This window comes from Camponotus vicinus, unplaced genomic scaffold (assembly GCF_025532165.1).
Source record: "Camponotus vicinus isolate PSW18456_S1 unplaced genomic scaffold, iyCamVici1.0 SCAF_1, whole genome shotgun sequence".
Lineage (NCBI taxonomy): Eukaryota > Metazoa > Arthropoda > Insecta > Hymenoptera > Formicidae > Camponotus > Camponotus vicinus.
In genome coordinates this window covers 30388229-30410797 of record NW_028141945.1, presented here as the reverse complement: position 1 = coordinate 30410797, position 22569 = coordinate 30388229, and the positions used below count along the sequence as shown (strand labels likewise).

Below are 22569 nucleotides of genomic sequence, written 5' to 3'. Positions count from 1 at the left end.
ATTTTAATCCATTAATTTCGAGTGTTATCTGATCTCTGCGTTTACCTGATTCTGTTTTGGATGGGATTGCGGTTGCGGTGATTGTGCCGATTTCTGCGAAGATGTCGGCAGCGGCGGCATCGACAGCACTGCCGGCCCATCCATCCTGAAAAAGAGATTATTGTCGAATTAATAAGGGAATGTATGAATAGAGATGATATATTTATCATCTTATTTGTAACCATCTTATAATATTAATACCTAATTGAAAGATATAAATTCAAAATATAAATTGACATTAGAAGAAATCATATTAAAAATTTACATATTAAAAATATATAGTATCTATCTATTTATTAACTATACTTATAAAAGTATGTCGTTAAATGTTATATGCAAAATGTCTGACAATCATTTTAATCATCAAGAGAGATATATGATATTAAATTTTCAAAAATTCTGAAAATATGTTTAATTAAATATTCATAAACAGAAAACTCCATCTTAATACAATGTTATTATCTTGCTTTAATAAACGTATATTTTGTTAAAAATTACATGTTTTGTAATCTCCACTTTTTCATGCATTTAAAAATCATTGCTGCCATTGTCATTTCTATCATTGTTCCTAAAATTGATTGTTTTAACAATGTTTCGGAAATTGTTCGTAATTTTGCGCTGTCTATATCGCGTTATTCGGGTCCCGAGCCTATTCGACCTAATGGAAAATGCATCATCGATGCAACGCGGCAATAATTCGCCTCTCGACGTAGTTTTTATCATCATCGACGAGATTGATTATAATCTCTGATGTTTTACGGTCGCGCTAATAAATTCCGCGTTTCCCGCTCGCACAGGATAAAAAAACATCCTCCTCCGCTCTCATATCTCTTCCATCCTCTCGTTGTAATTATATTTATTACACTTTATCGATCAGCGTTCTCTGTCGCTCCCTCTCCCTCTTTCTCTCTCTTTCTCTCTCCCTCTGTTTCAATGTGCCGCCGCGTTCGGCGGATGCATTCAGCTCAATTAAATCGCAGGCCCTTCTCTCGTTTTTGCTCTGTCCCGACCGATTGCCGCGCGATCGCCGACCAATTAAATCGCGAACGATAACATGACTTTTCATAACGTAAGCGGTAACACGCGGTGCTCTCAGACCTCCATTTATTCGATCTTTTTTGACAAAAGGATAAAGGCTGAAGCTCTCTTTTTCCAGTGATATTTTTACAAAAGCGAATATGGAAACAATGATAAAACTGGAAGCTGGATAAACGGATTTGCAAACTAAGGCTAGTTTCGCAAATTTATTTTTCACAAAATATTCAGTGTATGTATATCAGTTTATATTTATCTTGATAAAAAACAAATGAATTATTGTTGACTGAGAACGTAATTGTTGATCATTTCAATTGCGTAATAAATATAGTTCATATATTTTTTCTCGCACATTACATTTATTATTTTGATATTTAACTAAGAGGTCTATTCAGTAAGATGCGTAAACGCGTAAACGCGCTTATCCGCGATTGGGAAAAACACGCGTGCCGATTAAAAGGTGTGATTAAGTTGTTTTTTCGTCGTCGTCGTTGTCGTCATCATCGTCGTCGTTGTCGTCGTCGTTGCTCGAAAGGCCTTCCTTAATTATCAGACGGTGATTAAGTGAATCCAAAGACTCACTGAAATTAAACTCGCGCGATCAAAGCGCTGGTCGCTGGTCGCGTATTCTCTCTTTCTATCTTTCTCGAATCACGGAATAGAATTAAGGATGATTAAATCCCTTTTCTCTCACTTAACCTTCTTTCCGGCTTCTTTCCGTAATCGGTAATTGGTTGATTCATTAATCGCGCTGAGAAAAACAATGTTACTGCGCGCTGATCTCTTGACTTAGCTCTTTGAAAAAAAAAGGCAAAAAATATCAAGAAAATTTTTAAAAATTATAAACATTTATTTTTGAAGAAACTAGCTTTGTTTTAAGGGAAAAAAATTTCTTTGTAATTTCTTCGTGCTTCACAATTACGTTTAATATCTCTTCAATCAACGTGACGATATCTGATTGAATACCGTATTCGCGACAGGCATGAAGAGGCTTTGGGAGAAAATAATTTAGTAGCAAATCAATCGGCACGTCTCTGTATTTTTTTCCATGAGTCAAAGTGACAAGAAATTCGCGAAGAGAGGAATACGAGCGAGAAGCCTTTCTCAATGAGACCGATTCGCCAGGTTACATGGAGTAGACTTCCTTTCGCGGGGATCGTCAGATAAGGAAGAAAAAAAAAAAAGAAAAACGTAATGCTAAAGGCGAAAATGAGAGTCGGCTCCGCGAATCGGGTTCTTTATCCTCTTAGCGGAAACGGAAAAGAAGAGATCGAAAAAGTGTCTGTAATAAGTGACTGAAGCTTTCTTCGTTAGTTTAAGTTGGTGCGACAAGGATTTTCGGCAGAGAATTTTTGAAAAACGAATTTTTTAAGAGATGAAGATTGACGAAAATTATTCCTTTGACGACAGCTTTGTAATAAATTTATTCTCAAATGTATAAGAAAAATCACACGCATTTTTCTAGAGATAGAAGAAAAAGATAAAAAAAATATAGATAAATATATATGCGACATATAAAAATCACTTATTCCACAAATAGATTAATTAAATGCTCTAAAATATTTGGAAAAGAATTTATCTTTAGATAGTGTGCGCACATCAAATACTGAATTATTACAAAAAACAATTCTCGACATTGCAAGAGATTTTTTCATCAAAAAATGGACGTGGAGTAAGAGTGGACACACGATAAATAAATCACTGGAGAAGAGAATTCCGGTGTATCTCTCTATCAAATAACGTAACACGAAATTCTGGTCGTTACCACACGAACGATACAGTTATATATAACCGAGTTAATAATATAATGCACACATAAGACAACAGAGACGTGGAAAACGGGGAGAGCGAAAGAGTCGGGAAGGTGGCTCGAGAGAGGAGGAGGAAGGGGAGAGGGATGCATCGCGGAACAGGTACGCGCCGATTAGGAAGAGAGATCAAAACGGTCGGCGAGGAGAGGAGGGCGAGCGGAGCACGCGGGGTCGGGGCCAACCCCCGGTGTTGATTTTAATTGAAAACGCCTCCGTGGAGAAGGTAGCGCGCGCACACGTATATGTATACGTGCACGGGTACGTGTGTACGCACACAGATACCGATGCAACCTCCCCCCCCCCGACGTCCGGAGGCAGCGCGAGAGCGCCAGCGCCCCGGCAAACGTCCCCGGGGAGCCGTGGTACAAGGGGGTAATTCAATTTGACACCCCCACCCACGCTTAAACAAGGCAGCACCCATCCGAGCGTTCTCCCTTCCCTCCTCCTCCTCCTCCTCCTCCTCCTCTTTCTCTTCCTCTTTCTCTCTCTCCCTCTTATTCGTTTTCTCTTCCTCTTTCGTCGCTGCTACCTCTCGTACCGTGCAAATTAAATTCTCATCCACCGTGAAACAATGTCGGTACCCGACCCGGAACAATCCTCCCCTGGCTGTCCTCTCCTCCCCCTCTCGTCGTCCGTCCATCGCGAGTTTTCCCGCTTCCCTCCATTCCCCTTGCCACCCGCGCTTCGACGAGCCTCGCGGATTCCGTTGGTTAGCGGTCGGACGGATCGGACTCGAATCGACCGCATTAATTACTCGCTACTTACAATTATAGCGCAGACCGAATAAAACGAATCGATCGCTGCAACGATCGCGAGATACTCGACTTAATGAAAGGTATTCAACTGTCATCCACGTTAGGAATGACGTTCCAACAGAAACTTTGGAACTATCGATTATAATTTATATATGTATATATGATAATTCGTATAATTATACATTCAATAATGACTCTTCTTCTTTAGCTCATGTATTAATAAAATATTTTTCATTATAAATTTTTACATGGAAAGTGATAAGCAATAAACATTCAACTTTGACAATTAGATGTGGATGATGACAGTTAAATATTGCCTCAATTATACTTTAATTTAGCGGAAATTTAATCTAATTCTAAATTTAATAATCGAGCGATTTAAATGGGACGCATAGAAATATTAGAATTATTATTTTCAATTAATCTCGAGTGCACACTTTAACTCGAGGAGATTTAATGATTAAAAATTGTCAAGATAGAAACCCGGTTATTGTCATAATCATCGAGATGTGACAGTTCAGAGAAATGTCGCTGCGAGATTACATAGGATTGCGTCGACGCCGGAGATTGCGCGCGCGAGATAGGCGAGGGGAACGAGAAGTCGCGATGGCGCTCTCTCAGGATTACGTACCCGCGGGCTCGCGGATTATTTAAATGCAAACACAATGTTGTACCGGGGCGTATTGTTCCCCTCTCGGTTATTTTACAATTCAATCTGCGATCCCGGGGCTCTCTCTCTCTCTCTTTTCCTCTCTTTCTCTCCGAGGAGACTGGAGAGACGATGGGAGAGACTCGCTCGCTCGTTCGTTCATTGTAACATTGTTAAATCTCCGTCCTTCCATCATGACTATCCCTCCTGTCCCTCTCCAGACCTCAACCCTCGAGGTCCTCTCTCCTTTCGATTCAACTTGTTCATCTCTCGCGTTAGAAAACACTCTTTTTTCCTCTGTCTCTCTCTTTCTCTTTTTTCTCCCTTTTCTCTTTCGGTAATTGTACGCGTTTCGCAGATTCTTCGCATAATTTATGAGCGGCTGCTTTTCCTCACTTTCCCCCACAGCCTCTTCTGCTATCCTGTCAGCGGAGATATAAATCGGAATAGCAGGTGTATAATCCTGTTGGACCACGAGGCACGAATGCGCGATGTAATCAGTATTAATACGTCGATGTCATCGCGTCGCTCGGTCGCCAATATTTGATTGCGTTTGACACCCGCAATTAATCCTCGTCGATCTGGCCTCGTCGAGTTTAATTTCGACTCTCGATTAGACCGATTACGTGAAAATCGATCTCGTAATTAAATATCTCCTACAACTCTCGAGTAAATATCTATTTCTAAAAATTACCGGATAATGCTTGCATTACGATTATAAATCAATAAATCCTTTAATAATGTGATATCGATATTATATACATAAATATGATATTAATTACGATAACGGCAATAGTGGCAAAAGTTGTGCGCGTTCACTTTGCTTTTATATTAATTCATATATAACATTGTTAATTCTTAATGCTTCTCTCGCGGCGAAGTGTATCGGCTTTGTCAGTAGCACGTTAATCCCCTAGCCTTTGTATCTGTATGCGCGTTAAAATGTTATCATCTAGAGTGGCATCAGAGGCAAATATACCAGCCGCGGGCTGCTGTTCGGAGTCTGTCAAGAGGATCAGGAGATTAAATATGCCATTCGGATAATAATTTTAATAACCGGAATGTGCTCTCTATGATCGTCATAAGTATTTAGCTCAACTTGGGAGTCTCTTTACTTTATAAGCTCGGTATATTTTTACAATTGTGATTTATATCACAAGTTGCCGAGTTGCCTTTCCGGGAAAGGAAAAAGGAAAAACGCGTTTATATTTCACGATTCAAAGATTACGCAAATATTAAGCCGACATGATTTATCATGTTACAGATAACTTTACAGATTTATTGCTAAAAATAATAAATAATACGAAAAGAAATAAAATTTGCAGGACGAACGAAACATTTTTAGGAAAATTAATTTATTTAGAAAAATATATCCTACAAATCTTATAAATATCAGGCAACAATTTTTCTTATCAGTAAAAAAAACTTTAAATTCAGCACATTTATAATGGAGTATTTATAAGATAAGAAGATTTTCTTTATTTCCGATGTCTGCCCTTTTCAGGAAAAAAGCGAGGAGAAAAACTGTAAAAAGATACTTGTAAAAAAATTAAAAATCTAATTTTTAGAATAATTATGTTGTCTTAGCATATATTTCAAAAGTGTTAGTAAATCATCAGATTTGTTTAAAGACATATTCTGGGATTTCTCAAAGTTCTTGCTTAAGAAAAACTTGTCTAACGATGAGCTATAAATCACGCGCGTGTAGCCAACCAAAAAATTAGAGCGAGACAGGTCTTTCCGATCAATCCGGAAACTTTCAGAAACTCGATCGCACCTGAGAGTCCAAGTAATTCTGTGTATGTGTGTGTGCATGTGTGTATGTGCTTATTAATTTAATCCAAACGAAACATTTTCTGAATTGTTAATTGTGCGTTATTGCAATCTCTGTATTTGTGTTTTGCTATATTTCCTTTTCGCATATTTCCTTTTTAAAAAATCTATCTGATGAATAACTTCATAATTTCCTTTAATATTATATAACGAAGGGATTATACTAAATTCATAATCCATAGGTTGCATTTAACGATAAATGTACGGTAAAAGATACGGTGAATATCTGCATTAATTAATATCTATCTAATTAAGGTAATTTAGTCTGTGTTAATAATTAAACTTATATATGTGTAATCATTTTATTTTTACAGGCTTTTTTCTAATCGGAATGTAATAAAATAATAATGCGTACACAGGTTGTCGCTTCAGACATTTCTTGTAAGAGGCAAATCAACAGCGGCTAATCCCATGCACAAACAGTTTATGGCGTTTGTTCGCTCGGCACTTCTACCCTACACGACGACCCCGCGTCCTCATGGGACCAGTTTGCTCGGGACCCGTGAATCGACTATCAATCTATTTAGCAATGTCCGAAGGGGGCTCTCTTTACGACACTGATTCTCTTCGAAAGCTCGGCGAAACTCGTTAGAATTATTCTCAAACTTCAATACGACTTTATACTTTAACAATGATTACAATCTTAACGAGCAAATACGTAATACGTGCCTAATAAGCTTATTCATCTCATTGTATTTTCTTACATTTCATTCATTTAAAATGAAATGATATTTATTTTTAATAAAATGAAAGAAAAGAATCGCAAAAAGTAGCTAAAATATAAGAAGAAAGATGCAACAAGATATAGAAAATAACTGACAATAAAAAGAACTTATAATAGGAAGTCATGATACATAAAAATTCAAAGATTTCTACGGAATGCAAGTCACGACAAAGCCCATACCTGAAGATGCAGACGCCAACAGTCGGAAATGACGGCTGTTTCACAATTTGAATCACGATTGCCAAGCGACGATCAACGTCCAAGCTGATTTTCTTCTCCAAAAACTTCTTCTTCAGCTTTCTTTCTTCGATTGCAACGAAGATTATCTTCAAATATGACAGGCACTAAGTTTCCTCAGTTACGTCAACAAGATTGTTCAATTGTGAAGACTCTCTTCTACTACATGATCAGTTTTTCCATCTAGGAAAATCCATAAAGTTTCATTTTCTTGTATCACGACAAGGACTCGCTTCTTCAACACCAATGATGAGTAGCTCAATCGCTTCTTCCGCTCCTCCAGGTCCTCCGTCCAATGTCTAAATGATCTTAATACGATACGACAATTAAACCTCCGCACCCCGACAGGGCAATACTTGTTTCGTACTGCCGTGGCCGACTACGTGGGACGTGTTCAGAAACAGGTTTGCTCGCTCGCGAGCTCGACCGTCCGCCGCGCACGGGGTGCGTGTCGGACCGTGTTTCGCGTCACCCTCTTTCTCTCCGATCGGCACCCCCGCGGCAAGCGAGAGCGCTAAATCGGGACTCGGATGGTGAAGAACCGCCCCCGAGTATTCCACCCCCGTGACAACCAACCCCATGCCGACGAAGGCGGAGCCTCCTGGTCCTCTCCGGGGGTGGCTCACCTCAGGGGTAACTACAAACACGTACTTACCGAACGTTATTATTATACCCGCACTCGACCCACGCGCGCGCGAGCGCGCACAAACGGGGATGAAAGAAAGAGAGCAAGAGAAAGAGAAGATGATAGCGCGCGCGTGTACGCTCGGACTTATGACAGACTACAGAGTGTTTTAATCTTGTACGTGCTTAGTAAAGGCCAAATCACAAAAAGACTTGTTTTAAATTTGTAACATTAATATTTTTTAAAATTATTTTTTAAAATATTCTCTTATTTTATATTCTTATTTTATATTTTATGTATATTTTAATTAAATTAAAGATCTCAAGATTTATATTCCAAGATTTTTATATTGAGAAAAGTCTAAGTTAAGGAAAAAAAGACTTGACTTAAAAATTTCTTTAAAGAATTTCTCGATATTGTTCCACTTATTAGGGGAAAATTGAAGAATTTAACTGCTCGAGTTTGAAAGATATAGATAGAGTTAAAAAAAGTCTTGCTCTTTGATCAATTTCAGGAGTGAATTTCGTCTTATCAAAAACTTTATACAATTTAATTGCTAAGATACATAATCAACATCAAGAAAATGACCATAGAATTTCTTTTAAGAAGAGAAAACTCCAGTTCTCTGTCGACGAATCCTCGCTATTAGAATTGGATGCAAAACACCTTGCACATTCGAAGGGATAGTATTTTCGCGGAAAACGACTTTCTCTCAGGATATCTTTTTCGTGCGCGCATCGTGATAGGACCTCTCCAGTGTCGCCAAGGAGCGCGTCTACGTCAACGACGATATTCAAGACGATTAAAGAGCGCGCACGAGCGTCTCTGTTCGTTCGCAAATTAAATCCGCTTAACACGGATCTGTACGAGGGGAATAGGACCGATTTGCCGAGACGCTTTTGATCGAGCCGAGAATAACTCGTCGTAGCAACGGTGACAAACAAACGACATTACATCTTGGACAAGCAACGACGAGCTCACTCGGACGTGTTTCGAAGTTACATTCAATATAAGAAATATACTCCTGGACAAAATTAACACGTAATTTTTTTTCACTTTTTTTTACAACTGATATTTAAATTATTAGTTGTCCTTATTTTTTGTTTTTTGCGTACTGTTATCTTTGCGCTGTGGTTTTTTTGCCTATTGATTTTTAACATTTGATTTATATCTTACAATGATTTATATCTTACACTTTTGTATTTATATTTTTTCTCTTTTGATATTTAAATTTTAACGAAAAAATTTAAAGAAGTGAAAAAAAATTATGCGTTAATTTTGTCAAGGAGTATATTTTCTAATCTAAAAATGCATAAATGGAAACGTGCCAATTTAGTTAAAAGTTTAATAACGTCTTGCTATTTTTCTATTAAATTTAATTTCGATGGATGATTTGTATAGTTTTTCTATAGCCACTTATATAAACTCGTGTATGTCAAGGTTCAGTGTTGCGAGGAAAGAAATGATACCAGAGAAAAATGATTACAATCGCTTTGCGTATCTTTTTCAACACCCTTCGGCGAAGGCTTCGTTTAACGAACCGCAAAGAGGCTGGTACAGTTTGTAGCCCAGTTGGGGCCATTATGATCTTTCTTTTTTTGCCGTTCACTCTCTCCCCTCCCCCCCGATTCCTCTCGAATCCGTAATAAATATTACGTCAGGGACCCCTGCCAATTATGCCGGACTACCCCGTACGTCTCTCTCTTTCTCTCGTTCTGTCTCGACGAAAAGTCACAATGCGCGAACATAAGGTCCGATCCGGAGTTTCATGATCGCCCCCTCGGCGTTGTGTTGTTACCATCTCCTCCTATCCTTCACACCCTCTGCGCAGTCGAGTGTTCGAAAATCCGTGACTGCGTTATTTTATTAATGTCCGCCGTGATCATCGCCGCTAACACACCGCTCGATGACACTGATAGATAGCGCATTCAAAATCGCGTAATTCAAAATTAAGGAATGCTTTTTAAGTAAAATTGAAGCGCACTCGAGAAAGTTCTCCAAAACTATGTAACTCGAATCGCAATTAGAGAGAGGTAATTTTAGAAATTAATATAGTTTATAGTTTGTAACATTGAAATTGATATAAAAAGAATTGCTTCTTTATCTTCTCTTTCTTCTGTTGGAACTAAATAATTTATAAACTATATTATTTTATAGTGAGTCGTAAAATTTTGTATAAAATAATGTACGTAAACAAATGTAAAAGGTACACAGAAAAAAGGACATTCTTGTTTTAAAAATATATTTAGTTTTAACATGGAAATCTTGAAATGAGATTCTATTGCGTTAATTAAAGAAAAATATAATTGCTTGAATAATTGCTTACTTGAATGAAGCCATTTTATATAGTTGAATCAAGAAAAATATATTCTTATGATTTAAGATTTAATTTTCTTGAATGGAAAAGAAACAATGTTGGATAGAAAATAATATTTTTAAATCAAAGATTATAATTTTTTTAAAGTGGAATTAAATAATTATTCTTGAGGTGACAATTATAATATTAAAATAAGACTATAATATTGTTGAAATTTAAAATTATTAAATTCTTCTAAGAAGATTATAAATTGTTGCGTATATACGAAACAATGAACGCGTTAGTTTAAGTATATTAGTTTTGATTTGACACTTATTTTTTTTCTGTGTAATAATTAAGTCATTTTTTCCAGGAGACATTTCTCATTTTATCTAAAAAAGAAAAAATGTGCCCCTCTTATCGGTTCGAATAAAGTATCTGCGAATATCTCGTGAAAATCAAACGACGACCGAATGTTTCCTAGTTAGTGGCCAATTACTCGTAGCGAGGACGTTCGATCGCCACGGTGATAAAATTAAACGGGCTTTATTACCGATCGCCCCGGAATAACGATGTTTCGGCGAAACGATCGAGGTAACGAGCTGTCGCGATGATACCGAGCTCCGCTCCCGAAAGAAGATGAAGTGGTTAAGCGCGCGGATCTCAATGGACTGCCGATACCGGGGATCGCTTTGATGAGGGCGCGTGTCGGGTATTAAAGCTACCTTCGGCGATCAGGCCGCCGACCGCACGCGGTCGATTTGCACGAGGATCGACTCTCTCGATGAGGAAATGGTTGAAGCGAATGGGTGCGCTGATAAGTTTGCTTTTCGATACCGGTCAAATACGAAAGCGGAAAGGGAAAAGCCCCTTATGTCGGTCGTATAATGATGGAAACTGCTGCCATGGTTCCACCCGTGCAATTGTGCGGCGATAAGCGAGATCGGTGATCGACGTTCACAAAGCGATTATTAACTATCTCGTTGCATTGAAACATACACGTGTCTCTCTTGTGGTTAGGTACCGTATTTGATAGCGATGTTGTCCGGCAATCCTGAAAAAATCAATCTCTCATTAGCGTGAATTGTATTAATATAATTTTCTTATTTTTTACAATTAGATTGTCATTTGCAGCTCTATAATATTAGTTTTCTAGAGATATATGGAATTGATATGTGTTCTGTGGAGGTTGTATTGGAAAAACATATAAGTATAAGAAATATAAATTTAAAGATAGTATAATACATGTATACATATGCATTTATTTATGTTTATTTATTTATTTATTTAATCTTTACATTGTATTGTTATTTTTGACACCTTTAAAATGTTCAATTTTTCGACGCGGTTTTCAAAAGATAAAAATGTTTAAAAAATTAATACGTTTTTTTGGATCTTTTAAAATAAAGGCTAGAATAATAAATTTCCAAATAATTTGTATTTTTTAATATATTTTTATTATAAATATATGAAATGAAAGTGTATCGCTATGAAAACATTGGTAGAGTCAAATGTATAGAAATAAGGGTGAAGTTACATCTGCAATTATAAAGCTTATATTATAGAACGAAATACATAATGATTAAACGCATATTACTTACACTCCGTGACGATTGACATTGGATTTTAATTCTCCCTGGTCATCACCGTAAAATTCTTCCGATTCGAGAGATCCAGAAACTTTGTTAGACCGAATCATTATCCAATGTGTACGAAATGACACAATTCGGGGCATGCGGATGTTACACTTGGCACCACGCGTGCGGACCATGTTTGCTATTTGCATAACGAGCTTTGGTCTCGAGGCGCGACATCGGTCCGTTCGGGGGTGACGATGCGTGCGAAATTTCGCGCGAGGGTCGTAATCGACGCGCCGAGGTTTCCGTTCGTGACACGCACGACGTGCATACGGCACGGGAATAGGAGGGCGATGCGAGGAGAGGGAAACGATGCGTTCGTAAGGTGACGCGATTTCCGAACGTTGCGGCCGCCGGCATACGCGCAGTCAATTAGTTTAATAGGCCGACAGTTGTGTTGTCCGATCTGCCGAAAGGAAGGGTGCCACTGCGCGTTGGGTATCACGCCCCTATCGAAGTATCGCTACCGAGGATGGTCACTTTTCAGAAAAGCGTCGATACTTTTGCCTACTTCAGCGATATCGATTCTAATAGCGCCTTAACGTTAATTATATTGTAAGCTAAAAAATGCACATATTATAATTCTTTAATAAAAGTTATGTATATAATTTAAATAATTAATATTTTATATCCCAATAATAATTGATATAAAAAAATTAATTCATGTTATATAAATTATATTAATTACATAAAATTTATATATATATATATATATATATATATATATATATATATATATATATATGAGCTAACTCATTTTATATCCCAATAATAATTTTTTTAGGCTTGTGTTGATGCTAGTGATTTTTTTCATATGAAATTAATTAATTGTATTTTTTACACATATAAGATTCTTACATTTATGCAACATAACTCTTTAATTTATTAAAAATTAATCGAGATCTTATAAATATTATTTGCAAGCAACTTGTTAGCCATTATAATATCAATTAAATAAATATCAATCATATCTTGCAAGTCATGTATATACGATTCAATATTCTTTCGATGTGTCTGCCAAATAATATCATTGCGCAATATGATTTTTAAAGAGAGTTTCGGTATACCTTAGGTCAAGTTAAAGTTCATTTAAAGGGGAGATTGCGTGCCGGTCGAAGATACCCGCGGAAAGCGTCACGCATAATGTTATTCCTCGTATCTGTTGTAATAACTGTAATCCGTGCACCCTCGATCCTCTCGACACTAATAGTCGGGGGATAATACAGATTACAACCCCCTCGCGCAACCCCCTTCCTCCACTAACGTATCTTCCGCCAACGAATCCGTCCCACCGCGTTCGACTCCTGTTATTCCGTACTGAATGTGTTTGCCACTCGAATAGCAATCTGAAACAATCCCGAAGCAATCGGCGACGGGTTTCTTCGTGGTCAGCACTATCCTCGGGAAATCGATTCCCGATTATTTTTCTCCTTCGGCAATCGCGCCGAGAAACGAGACGCGAATCCTCGTTTCACGATTCTCCGACGATTTGAAAATTGACGGAAAACAATCGTGCGAGGACCAAATGGTTCGAAACATATAGATCGAAAAATTTAATTTATAATTCTTACATCCCATCCCCCTACCTCCCTTTTAAATCTAAGATAAAGACTGCACTGACATTGATATATGCGTAAAATTATTACCTTCAAGCAAGATGTATAAAGAAATGCAGATAGTATGATAATTTTTTTAGTTTCATGTCTAGAAAAACATACAAGATATATATAAATAAAAAAAAATGGACGAGAGACAGTTATATTTATATTTATATTTGACATTTATATTTGACTAAATATAAATTATTAATCGAAAAATAATATTTGAGACAGAGATACAGATCCTAAAATTTATTATTACAAAAGAAAATATATTAGTATGTATTTTTATAATTTCTTATATTGAATAATTAACACATGCGAATTCATATAATTATCCCAGCAAACACCAAGTTACATATCTGTTATGTAACAGTTATATTGTTGAGTGGGAAATTATAACTAACAGTTATATAACTGTTATTTGGTGTTTGCTGGGATGCATTTAAAAAAATTACAAATATAATATTTTGATAAGTATTAAATTTTATATAAGATATCTCTTATATTTTTTTTTCATACACTTGATTTCATACTTATACTTTAACTTTTCATCAGTAAAATATTGGTATGTACGAATTGATAGTTTTGAAGCCACGCGCTATTATTTTAATTCGAGTCAATCTGTAAAACAAGCTACTATCCACTACGAAATCCGCTCAATAAAGTTTATTAACCTTTTGCGGCTAAAATTATTTTCGTTATGGTAACCGGTCCGCATCAATTTGGCAACTTTTTGTGGTTGAACACTTTCTCGTTTTCAGATTACCGTAACTATCTAACCAAATAAATGTATTCTAATGTATATATATACGCAACATTATCATAAAATATAACATATATATAATTTCAAAATTATATATTCAGTCTCATATATCTTAATTTTCCTACATGAAATAAAAATATTATGTTTGTTAAGTGTTTTAGAAGCTTAATATATATTGAAAAATAGCATATATCCTTAAAATTGCTGTTTTTTTAAAGACAATCATTTAAATCAATTACGACTCTTTTTAAAGATCGTCTAAAATCTTTTTAAAATCGTTTCAATCAATTAAGACTATTATTTTACCATTCGCATTTTCTATCTTATTCTTGGGAAATTATGTACAAGAGGGTTGATCAGAAAGATCGTGCTCAAACAAAACAACCCTAAACAAGTGTTAACTGTAGCAACAAACCCCGTTTCGTCCCCAACCCCTTATGTCGTGGCAGTACACGAGCGGCTGACCCTTTTCACCCTTGCGAGCACTCGAACTCGAGAGCATCGCGAGTCCTTCAAAGGTCGTAAACAAATCTGGCATCGCGTTTTAAAGATTTTCTCTCCGTCGACACGTGCCTCGCAGGCTTCGATTATCTATACGCGCGCAGTCTCAATTAATGGTGCATTGTGAAGATTGAATTATTAAGTAGGACTCATTTACGTTACCTGCGCAGGATTGTATTTTCACGATAGATTCTTCTCTAGAAGAGAACTGCTTTCTTTTTTATCAGATAATTTAATGAAGAGTTAAATATTTTGGAAAAAATTCCAATACATGAAAATTATATTATAATATTCTTTTATTTATGGAAAGTATTTTTTGTTGGTTAAAAAATTTAATAAATTTAAATATTGACTTTTTTCTCTTTTTGGTTTAATCTCATCAGTTATTATAAAAATATTATAATAAAATTAAATAAATAAATCTACATTAATAAAATTATATCTACTATATGTTTAAATGAATAAATATACATTATTAAAATTTAATGCATAATTAAGTCATCATTTGCGTGAAACTTTTGGATAAACTTTTATATATGTGACTTTTTTTCCTAAATTTAATAAGAATTATCACGCTGTTTATTTCCGTCTCTACGCGATAGTTACGTTCGTCGTTGATTAATTTGCGTGGCGTAACGCGAGATCGATTAGGGGATTACGCGATACAAATAGTTCGCGAAAATAACGGCGGAAATATCTTGGGAAAATAGTTGTCAGAGTGGCGAGTGCGCGGGATACGTATTTACCATTTCGTTTTGTCCGGGGTTTGCACGTACGGGACCGTAATGGGCTCTCGGCCCACAATGGAATATAACCATCAATGGTGAATTATGTCGGGCACGTGTCCCGGCATAACTATAAAGAGAGAGAGATCGGCCAGCGCTTTTGTTCGCCGCAATTGCGATACCTCGACTCACGTGGCTGGTGGGCGCGCAATGGGATGTTAAATATCTTAATAATGGTTTTATTATGCGGTCATCTGTGAGACGGGAGGTATTTACGGGGGTGTAAATGGTCTTGCCATAAGTTACGAAAAAGCGAGAATGCCATAAGTCACAATGTAACAATTTGCACATGTAAGAAATCATCATTTATTTTTGTAATAATTTTGTAATAATTTGCATATGTAAGAAATCATCATTTATTTTTGTGTAACAGTAATATTTTTAATAAATAATTTTTTAATTAGATATGAAATCAAAGGATATATCGTGCATTTCTTAAAGAGAATTTTTTGCAGAAATCTTTTTAGAAATCCTGTCTTTACTTAATCTATTTTGTAAAAAATATATTTTACTTTACTATTATAATATAGAATAAAAACTTTATATTCAATTCAGGATTAAATTTTTTGACTGTTAAACTCATACTTGAGTTATATAATTATTGTAAAAATTATTATAAGAATACCTCTAATGTTGGCTGTAATTTCATTGTATATTATCATAACAATGAATTATTCTCGTCCTTATAGGATGATTTTAACTGCAAAGAAATACAGAAAATATCTACTTCATGATTAAATAGTTATTTGCAAAAGAATATAATTAAATTATCAACGTTGATAAATTTGAAGATATCTTCCCATGAAATTACAGATTTCTTCGATAAGGAATCAAAGTAACTATTGACAGATGGAAACTAGAAATACATACCAGTCTGACGAAGGTAGAACATTATCCACTGATGATCGAAAGAGTAGAGGGCACCAGAAGTACGAACTGTTTTATCTTCATTCACTCAATTCTCCATTCATTCATTCTATTCATTCATTCATTTTCCTCGTACATTGACATCGAAAGTCGGTAACACATAACCATACAATGGCGAAGGCTGAAAGAAATCCGATATTTAAAGGACCATTTCATAGTAAAACATCATGGTAGATGGCGTATAATAATAAAATCAATATACGAATATTACAAGAAGATAGAATTTTTGCGATAAGGCAGAAATTCTGAAAGATTCTAAAGGTTTACTAATTTACTTGATATGATGTCACTGAAATCACATATCTTTAATAAAAGCAAGAGACACGTATTAGTTATTATTTTCGTCAAATTTTATTTTTTTAGTGCATTGTTAAGTAATGCATTCTAGCAAATTTTTATAATTTTAATTCAAATTCAATATCGTTATCCTGCAAATGTTATGTATGCTTTGTCGAATATAGAATGTTTTAAAACTTAAAAATAATTAAAAGATATTAGTTGAAAATATAATTTATATTTGTAAAGTATAATTTATATTTGAATAGAAAAAAAGTAATTAAGTTATTATTAAGTTCCTGTTCAATTTTATAATATAATTATCAAGAAAATCATAATATAATAAATTAAATAAAATGCAATCAATTATTATATAAGTGACGTATCATCATTTGTAAATATGAAATAATAATTTTCTCCAGTAACACAATCACTCTTTTATTTTTCTATCATATTATGTTACCATTAAATAAATCTATCTGCATAATATTTAAAAGTTTAGATCAAATTTTTTTACAATTACTCTAATAAAGTTATTCACATTTTTTCCGTACATTTTATATTTACCCTCGCTTGCACATAATCTCGCGGAAATCGCACTTGATCATCCAAGCGTGCCGTTCCAAGGAGAACCATCAGGTTCTCTCGCAGATTCCCAGATATAGCTTAGGATAATCCAATTGCGAATTATTCACGCCGCCGGCGAGGCTCGTGCTGCCACTCTTCCCAATCGTCGTGTCGAGACTTTCGTACAATGACGACTGTTGCCGGTGTGTATTGTAGTTCCTCAATGGGCACCCTTAACTAAATACCTATCGAACAGTTACGCCTCTACAGGCGCCCCCATGTGCTCCGTTGTACGCGTGAAATCATCGAAAGAACCGTGAAATCGCGAAACAAGGACACGAGAACAGGATCCGTGAAGTGGAAGAATCTCACTAGTACCAAATTCTGGAAATTATTGATTAAGTTTAAAAAACGACTCACGCAGAGTCTCGTCAGAAATGGAAAGATATAATGAATAATATCACGCCCTCCTCTCTCCCGCTCTTTTAATATATATATATATATATATATATATATATATATATATATATATATATATATATATATATATATAATAAAGAGGAATCAAGATTATTAATATTAATATATAATATTAATATATATAATATTATATATTAATATTATACTATTATTATTAGTATATACTAATGCTTAATATTAATACATAATACATGTATAAATATGACATGTGAAAATAAATAATAATTAAAATAAAATAAAAAAACATAAAAAATAAATGACGAATAGTAACAAAAACATAAAAGTTATGCTTCTTCTGAGGAGACCTGTCAAAGGACGACGTTGCACTTTTCTGAAAAGCCTCTCGAAAACGAGAATGAGCTCTCGAGATCCGCTCGCGCAGAGAATCTCGAATCTGTCACTTTTCCGAGACGGTCAGTACTGACTCAATTGGAATTCGAAAGGGTTGGAAAACCTTCGCTAATCCACGGTTTAACACTTATCCGGGTTAAGTATAAATATTGATCTCAATCTGGCGGGACAATGGCATGGCCCTGTCAACCGTGAGCGCTGTCAAAACAATCATTAATCGTCCTGCAATAAACGATTCTACGATACGCGCGTCATTCTTTCCTTATCTGTCTTCGTATTCGGATCTAAGATCGACGATGATGTGGAAATCATTCTACATAGGCTATCTGCATATTGTACGGTTGCGTTTCGCAAAACATTGCACGCATATTTCTTTTTGATGACGACTCGATTTGCAAATTATTTCGAAATATCAATCGTCTAGATGCGTCTAAATGCTTATACTCTTTGTAATCTTGCAACCCTTCAGGAAAATTGACTTTTTTTATCACAATAATACTTTCCTCAGTCCAACTTGAGCTCAGTTTCATTATGAGATCAACTTCTTATTCTTTCATACACTAAACGTGAAAATAAAAGGAAATGTAAGCAAGAAGAAATATTAAAACCTAAAGCAGAGATGAATATATTTTATCTCTAATCCCAATATATAAATCTATTATCATATACTTATCTGGCATTTGCCAGATCCCTTACCTGGGAAGAGAATAAAATAAAATAGACGGAATATTGCCTATTAATATTGTAATATCTCGATCGATAATCAATCGATTCGAGAAATAAGGGAATTATAATTATAAAGGAATTATCTATATTAACAAAATCTATTTTGTAAGATGAAAAGTATTGACGTTAATAAAAAAGAATAATTATTATAGAAGCTGAAATATATAAGCAGTTTTGCTATGATTGTGTGTTCTACTATTCTTTATTTATATGTATAATAAAATCAGATCATAATTTACAATTAATTATTAACATTTGCTAGTTACAAAATAAAGAATTTGAAATTTTCGCCGTTAAAGAGTACATTACAATCGCATTACATCTTCGCTATAACCAGTGATTACAACAACATTTATCTGACATTTTCATCCCGCATTTATCCGCGTCGTTCAAGGGGTAAGCCGATCTCGGATCGAGCTCTGCGGGGAACAAGTAGAACGTGAGCATTCTAAGTGAATAATAAACATCACAGTGGGGTTGAATATATAGGGCTCTTTATATATATGGGTGACTATCTTCCTCTCTCTCTTTCTCTCCCTGTAAATGCGAATGCGCGTTTAAGGCGCCCATATTGGTCCTCTAGCCTGCGGGCAGTCTGCCTCGTTCTTATAGGGTTGCTTCTTGATCCCCTTTCTCTCTCTGCCTTGCTAGCAAAATTATTACTCGGCTATTACACGATGATTACCCAACAGTACGTGGGTGTAATACGAGAAATAAGCGTGCAGTTTCACGATGCGGTGGATCCGATGACAAACCGAATAAATCCGCCACGCATTTAACGCCTGTCGACGAGACACATGTTCATACATCTGTCTCCGGAAACGAACCTGTGTTTAGTAAATCATCATTCGCGATAATTTGTGTATCTCGTTTTTTAATGTTATATCAAAATCGTGTTCTAGAAGACGAAAATGTAAAAAATTGATTAGAATCAAGAATTTGCGACAAACATTCATTTTATAAAATTAGTTTTTAGTATTAAATTCAAATATATAAACTATATATAAAGTAAAGACTTATATATATAAATATATGAAAACAGTATATCATAAGATGTATATTATAAGATTATATAGATATTAAAATGCAATTTGTTTTATTTTTTATTATTTTTATTTTGCCTTTCATTTTATGCTAGATATTCAGATCATTTATCATATAATAATAATAATAAATATGTTAAATTGACAAAATTCTAAAGATACAGATGCAGCTTGTAACCTATAACGAGAATATCTATATGTATAGAAAACATACTAAAAAGTGATGCTACTTTTTACATCGAGGAAACCTCCGTGCGCCTAGCATGCTTTACCAGTTAAATTGAATCTTGAGGACCGACGTGGTTTATGCCATGCAAATTGGTCGGCCCACCCCTTCGGCCTTTCTTCCAAATCCTAATCCAATCCCCTTCTATGGGAGAGTCTACCTGCCCTCGTCACTGTTGTGCGAAAGCACGAGCTATAGACTACAGCTTCTGATCCTTTTTTCATAAGATGTGTTATGTATTTATGTGTACATATATGATGTATATGTATGTAATTATAATGGAATAGTTAAATCAAAAGGATTTTCAATAAAAATAATACAATTAAAAGACAAATGTATTATGTGATAAAATTATGTTATAAATTTTATATTTATTATCACAGTTTTATTATAATATATTATATATATTTCATGATTGTTTTCTTTCGTTATTATTATTTATACAACATAGGAGTATCTGTTTCTATCCTATTTTGAGGGAAGCCCAAAAATTTCAGTCCTGGATGTAACACGCATATGCTCGTGCATATTGTGCATTAAGGTTGATTAATTCAGCGGTTTTGTAAATTCGCCGTCGGTTCGGCTTGTCATGCTTTCCGAGAGACCGATAGGCAGGGATATCTCCCTATGACGTCCGTTTAATTAGCGAGCGAACTGTGAGCCTCTCTCTCTCTCTTTCTCTTTCGATGATGGCTTTTGCAATAAATTGAAGAATGGCTTAAAATGTAAATGATTGCCTGACAATTGTCATTGGTTTGATAGAAAATCGTTGCAATTGAAAAATTATTTTTATTACATTTATAAAATAAAAAAATCTCATTTGGATTAGAAAAAAGAATTATAAGTTGTATCGCGATAATAAATATAAATTGCATTATATTCATATATCGTCATATTTTTAAAATATTGCACAGGTTTTATAAATTAAAATTTTACTCACTATAGATTGTGATATATTTATAGTACGTATATATGTACGTATAAAATATTTATCCCCCAAAAAAATCTCTAAATTTTCAATTATTCAAATTTTTTCTCCAGGTTAACATTATGATTCGTGCGGAGGATCCCTTTCATTTTCCGATCGAGAAGCGGGAACCCCCTTTGTATTGTCGCGATTTCGAGTATTGTTGCGGACAGCCGCGCCACGCGACAGCTGTATCGATAATATCGATGTCGTCGGCGGGGCCTATCGAGATGCTCGCGATATCGGTCTTATCGCTGATGAATTCCCTTACTCCTTTTCGTATTCCTTTAATTGGCTACTCATACGGGCGCATTGATTATGATTAATTATATATTTTTTTAAATATTTTACAGTGTCTTTTCTCTTCGCGCAGATGTCTTTTGAAATTTTTTTATTTAAATTTTACAATTTAAATCGATCACTTATGATTGTATACATGATACAATAACTATAAAAAAATCATACAATAACTATAAAAATCACGAATATATATATAATCAATATAAAAATAATAAATTACCTAATTATGTCGCAAATTTCTCTCTTTACTGTTCTTTTAAAAATTACAAAACTATTATTCGCGATCGAGATTTCGCAGAGTTATTATAATACATATTTCGATGGTTATTACGATTTAAGAGGCGGACTAGAGGAATCATGGCGCTCTCGAGATGAACGCATGTTATTATTAGGAACTGTCTCGGGCGGACAATGGTTCTCGAGCAATCTGAAACAGAGACACGGTTATGGGCGGCTGTCGCAACAACTCGAGTGTTTTCGTAGGTCTCTGTCGAATACCGAGTATACAATAGAGCCTCGAACGTCGAAGTGAAGCGGTATCGATGTAGGTAGGTATCTCTCTCATCGGGAATAATAATTTCGTGCCACGAAAGAGCGAGCCTCGCGATCGCCCTCCCTGTCCGACGAATCTCCGACAACGCTACAAAACGATTACCATAATTACAACGATAATTACGATCCGTTGCGTACGCCGCAAACACGTGATTGACGTTGCGCGGACTTTACAAACGCGCACGTGCTATTTGGCGCTTTATCAGATTTTACCTTCAAAGAGTTGCCGATGCGCCGAATAACGGAATCGATAAGTATAAGTTTATGCAAACTGCTTTATATACGCAATAATTATAAACTTGTATTCCAAAATTTTGAACAAAATTATAAATTTTATGTAATAATAATTTTTAAAAAATCACAGAGGAAACTTAATTAAATGTTAAATTAAGAAAGATATCTTTTCTTCCTTTTTTCTATTCAATTCGTCGATTACATTATTTCTTAAAAGGCTATTCTTATTTACATTTCCATCTTAATTACAAGAGGCGAGATTAAGACAAACAAAATTATCACAAATAACAATTATTTAATTCCTGTCCAATAAAGGGTTAATAACATTGGCGGTTGCCAACGATAATCAATCGCGAACCAATCGTGAAACTGATGCGACGAGGAGTGCGTGCGTGCGTGCGTGCGTACATATGTGCGTGCGTGCGTACATATGTGCGTGCGTGCGAACGCTGCGCCCCGTGGTCGAGCTTAACCAACCGCTTAAGCACTTCGCACGAGCGACAAAAGGGTTTCATCCCCGAGAGTCCCGAACGCGCTAATAGATTGCGCAAATGCTCTTTGCGGGGACGACATCCGAAAGCTATCCGACGGGAATGGTGGCAATGGCGGCCGGGAAGGGAGTCTGAAAT

The 22569-nt window shown here is 35.4% G+C and overlaps 1 protein-coding gene across 4 annotated transcripts in view; it reads right to left on the bottom strand.

Moving 5' to 3' along the window:
- Positions 1 to 22569, bottom strand: part of Fuss (SKI family transcriptional corepressor fussel) — a 92793-nt gene that overhangs the window by 22872 nt on the left and 47352 nt on the right. Inside the window, exons 1-2 of one of the 4 annotated variants that reach the window (XR_014440604.1) lie at positions 7027 to 7107; positions 46 to 145 (exon numbers count right to left, since the gene is read on the bottom strand). Coding sequence is in view for 1 of the 4 variants with exons in the window: in XM_083109764.1 (XP_082965890.1) it covers positions 46 to 145 (100 nt within the window). In the remaining 3 variants the exon portion in view is untranslated. Of the gene's footprint in view, positions 1 to 45; positions 146 to 7026; positions 7108 to 21355; positions 21795 to 22569 lie in introns of those variants that run through there. The other 3 variants (XR_014440606.1, XM_083109764.1, XR_014440605.1) reach the window with 3 other exon arrangements.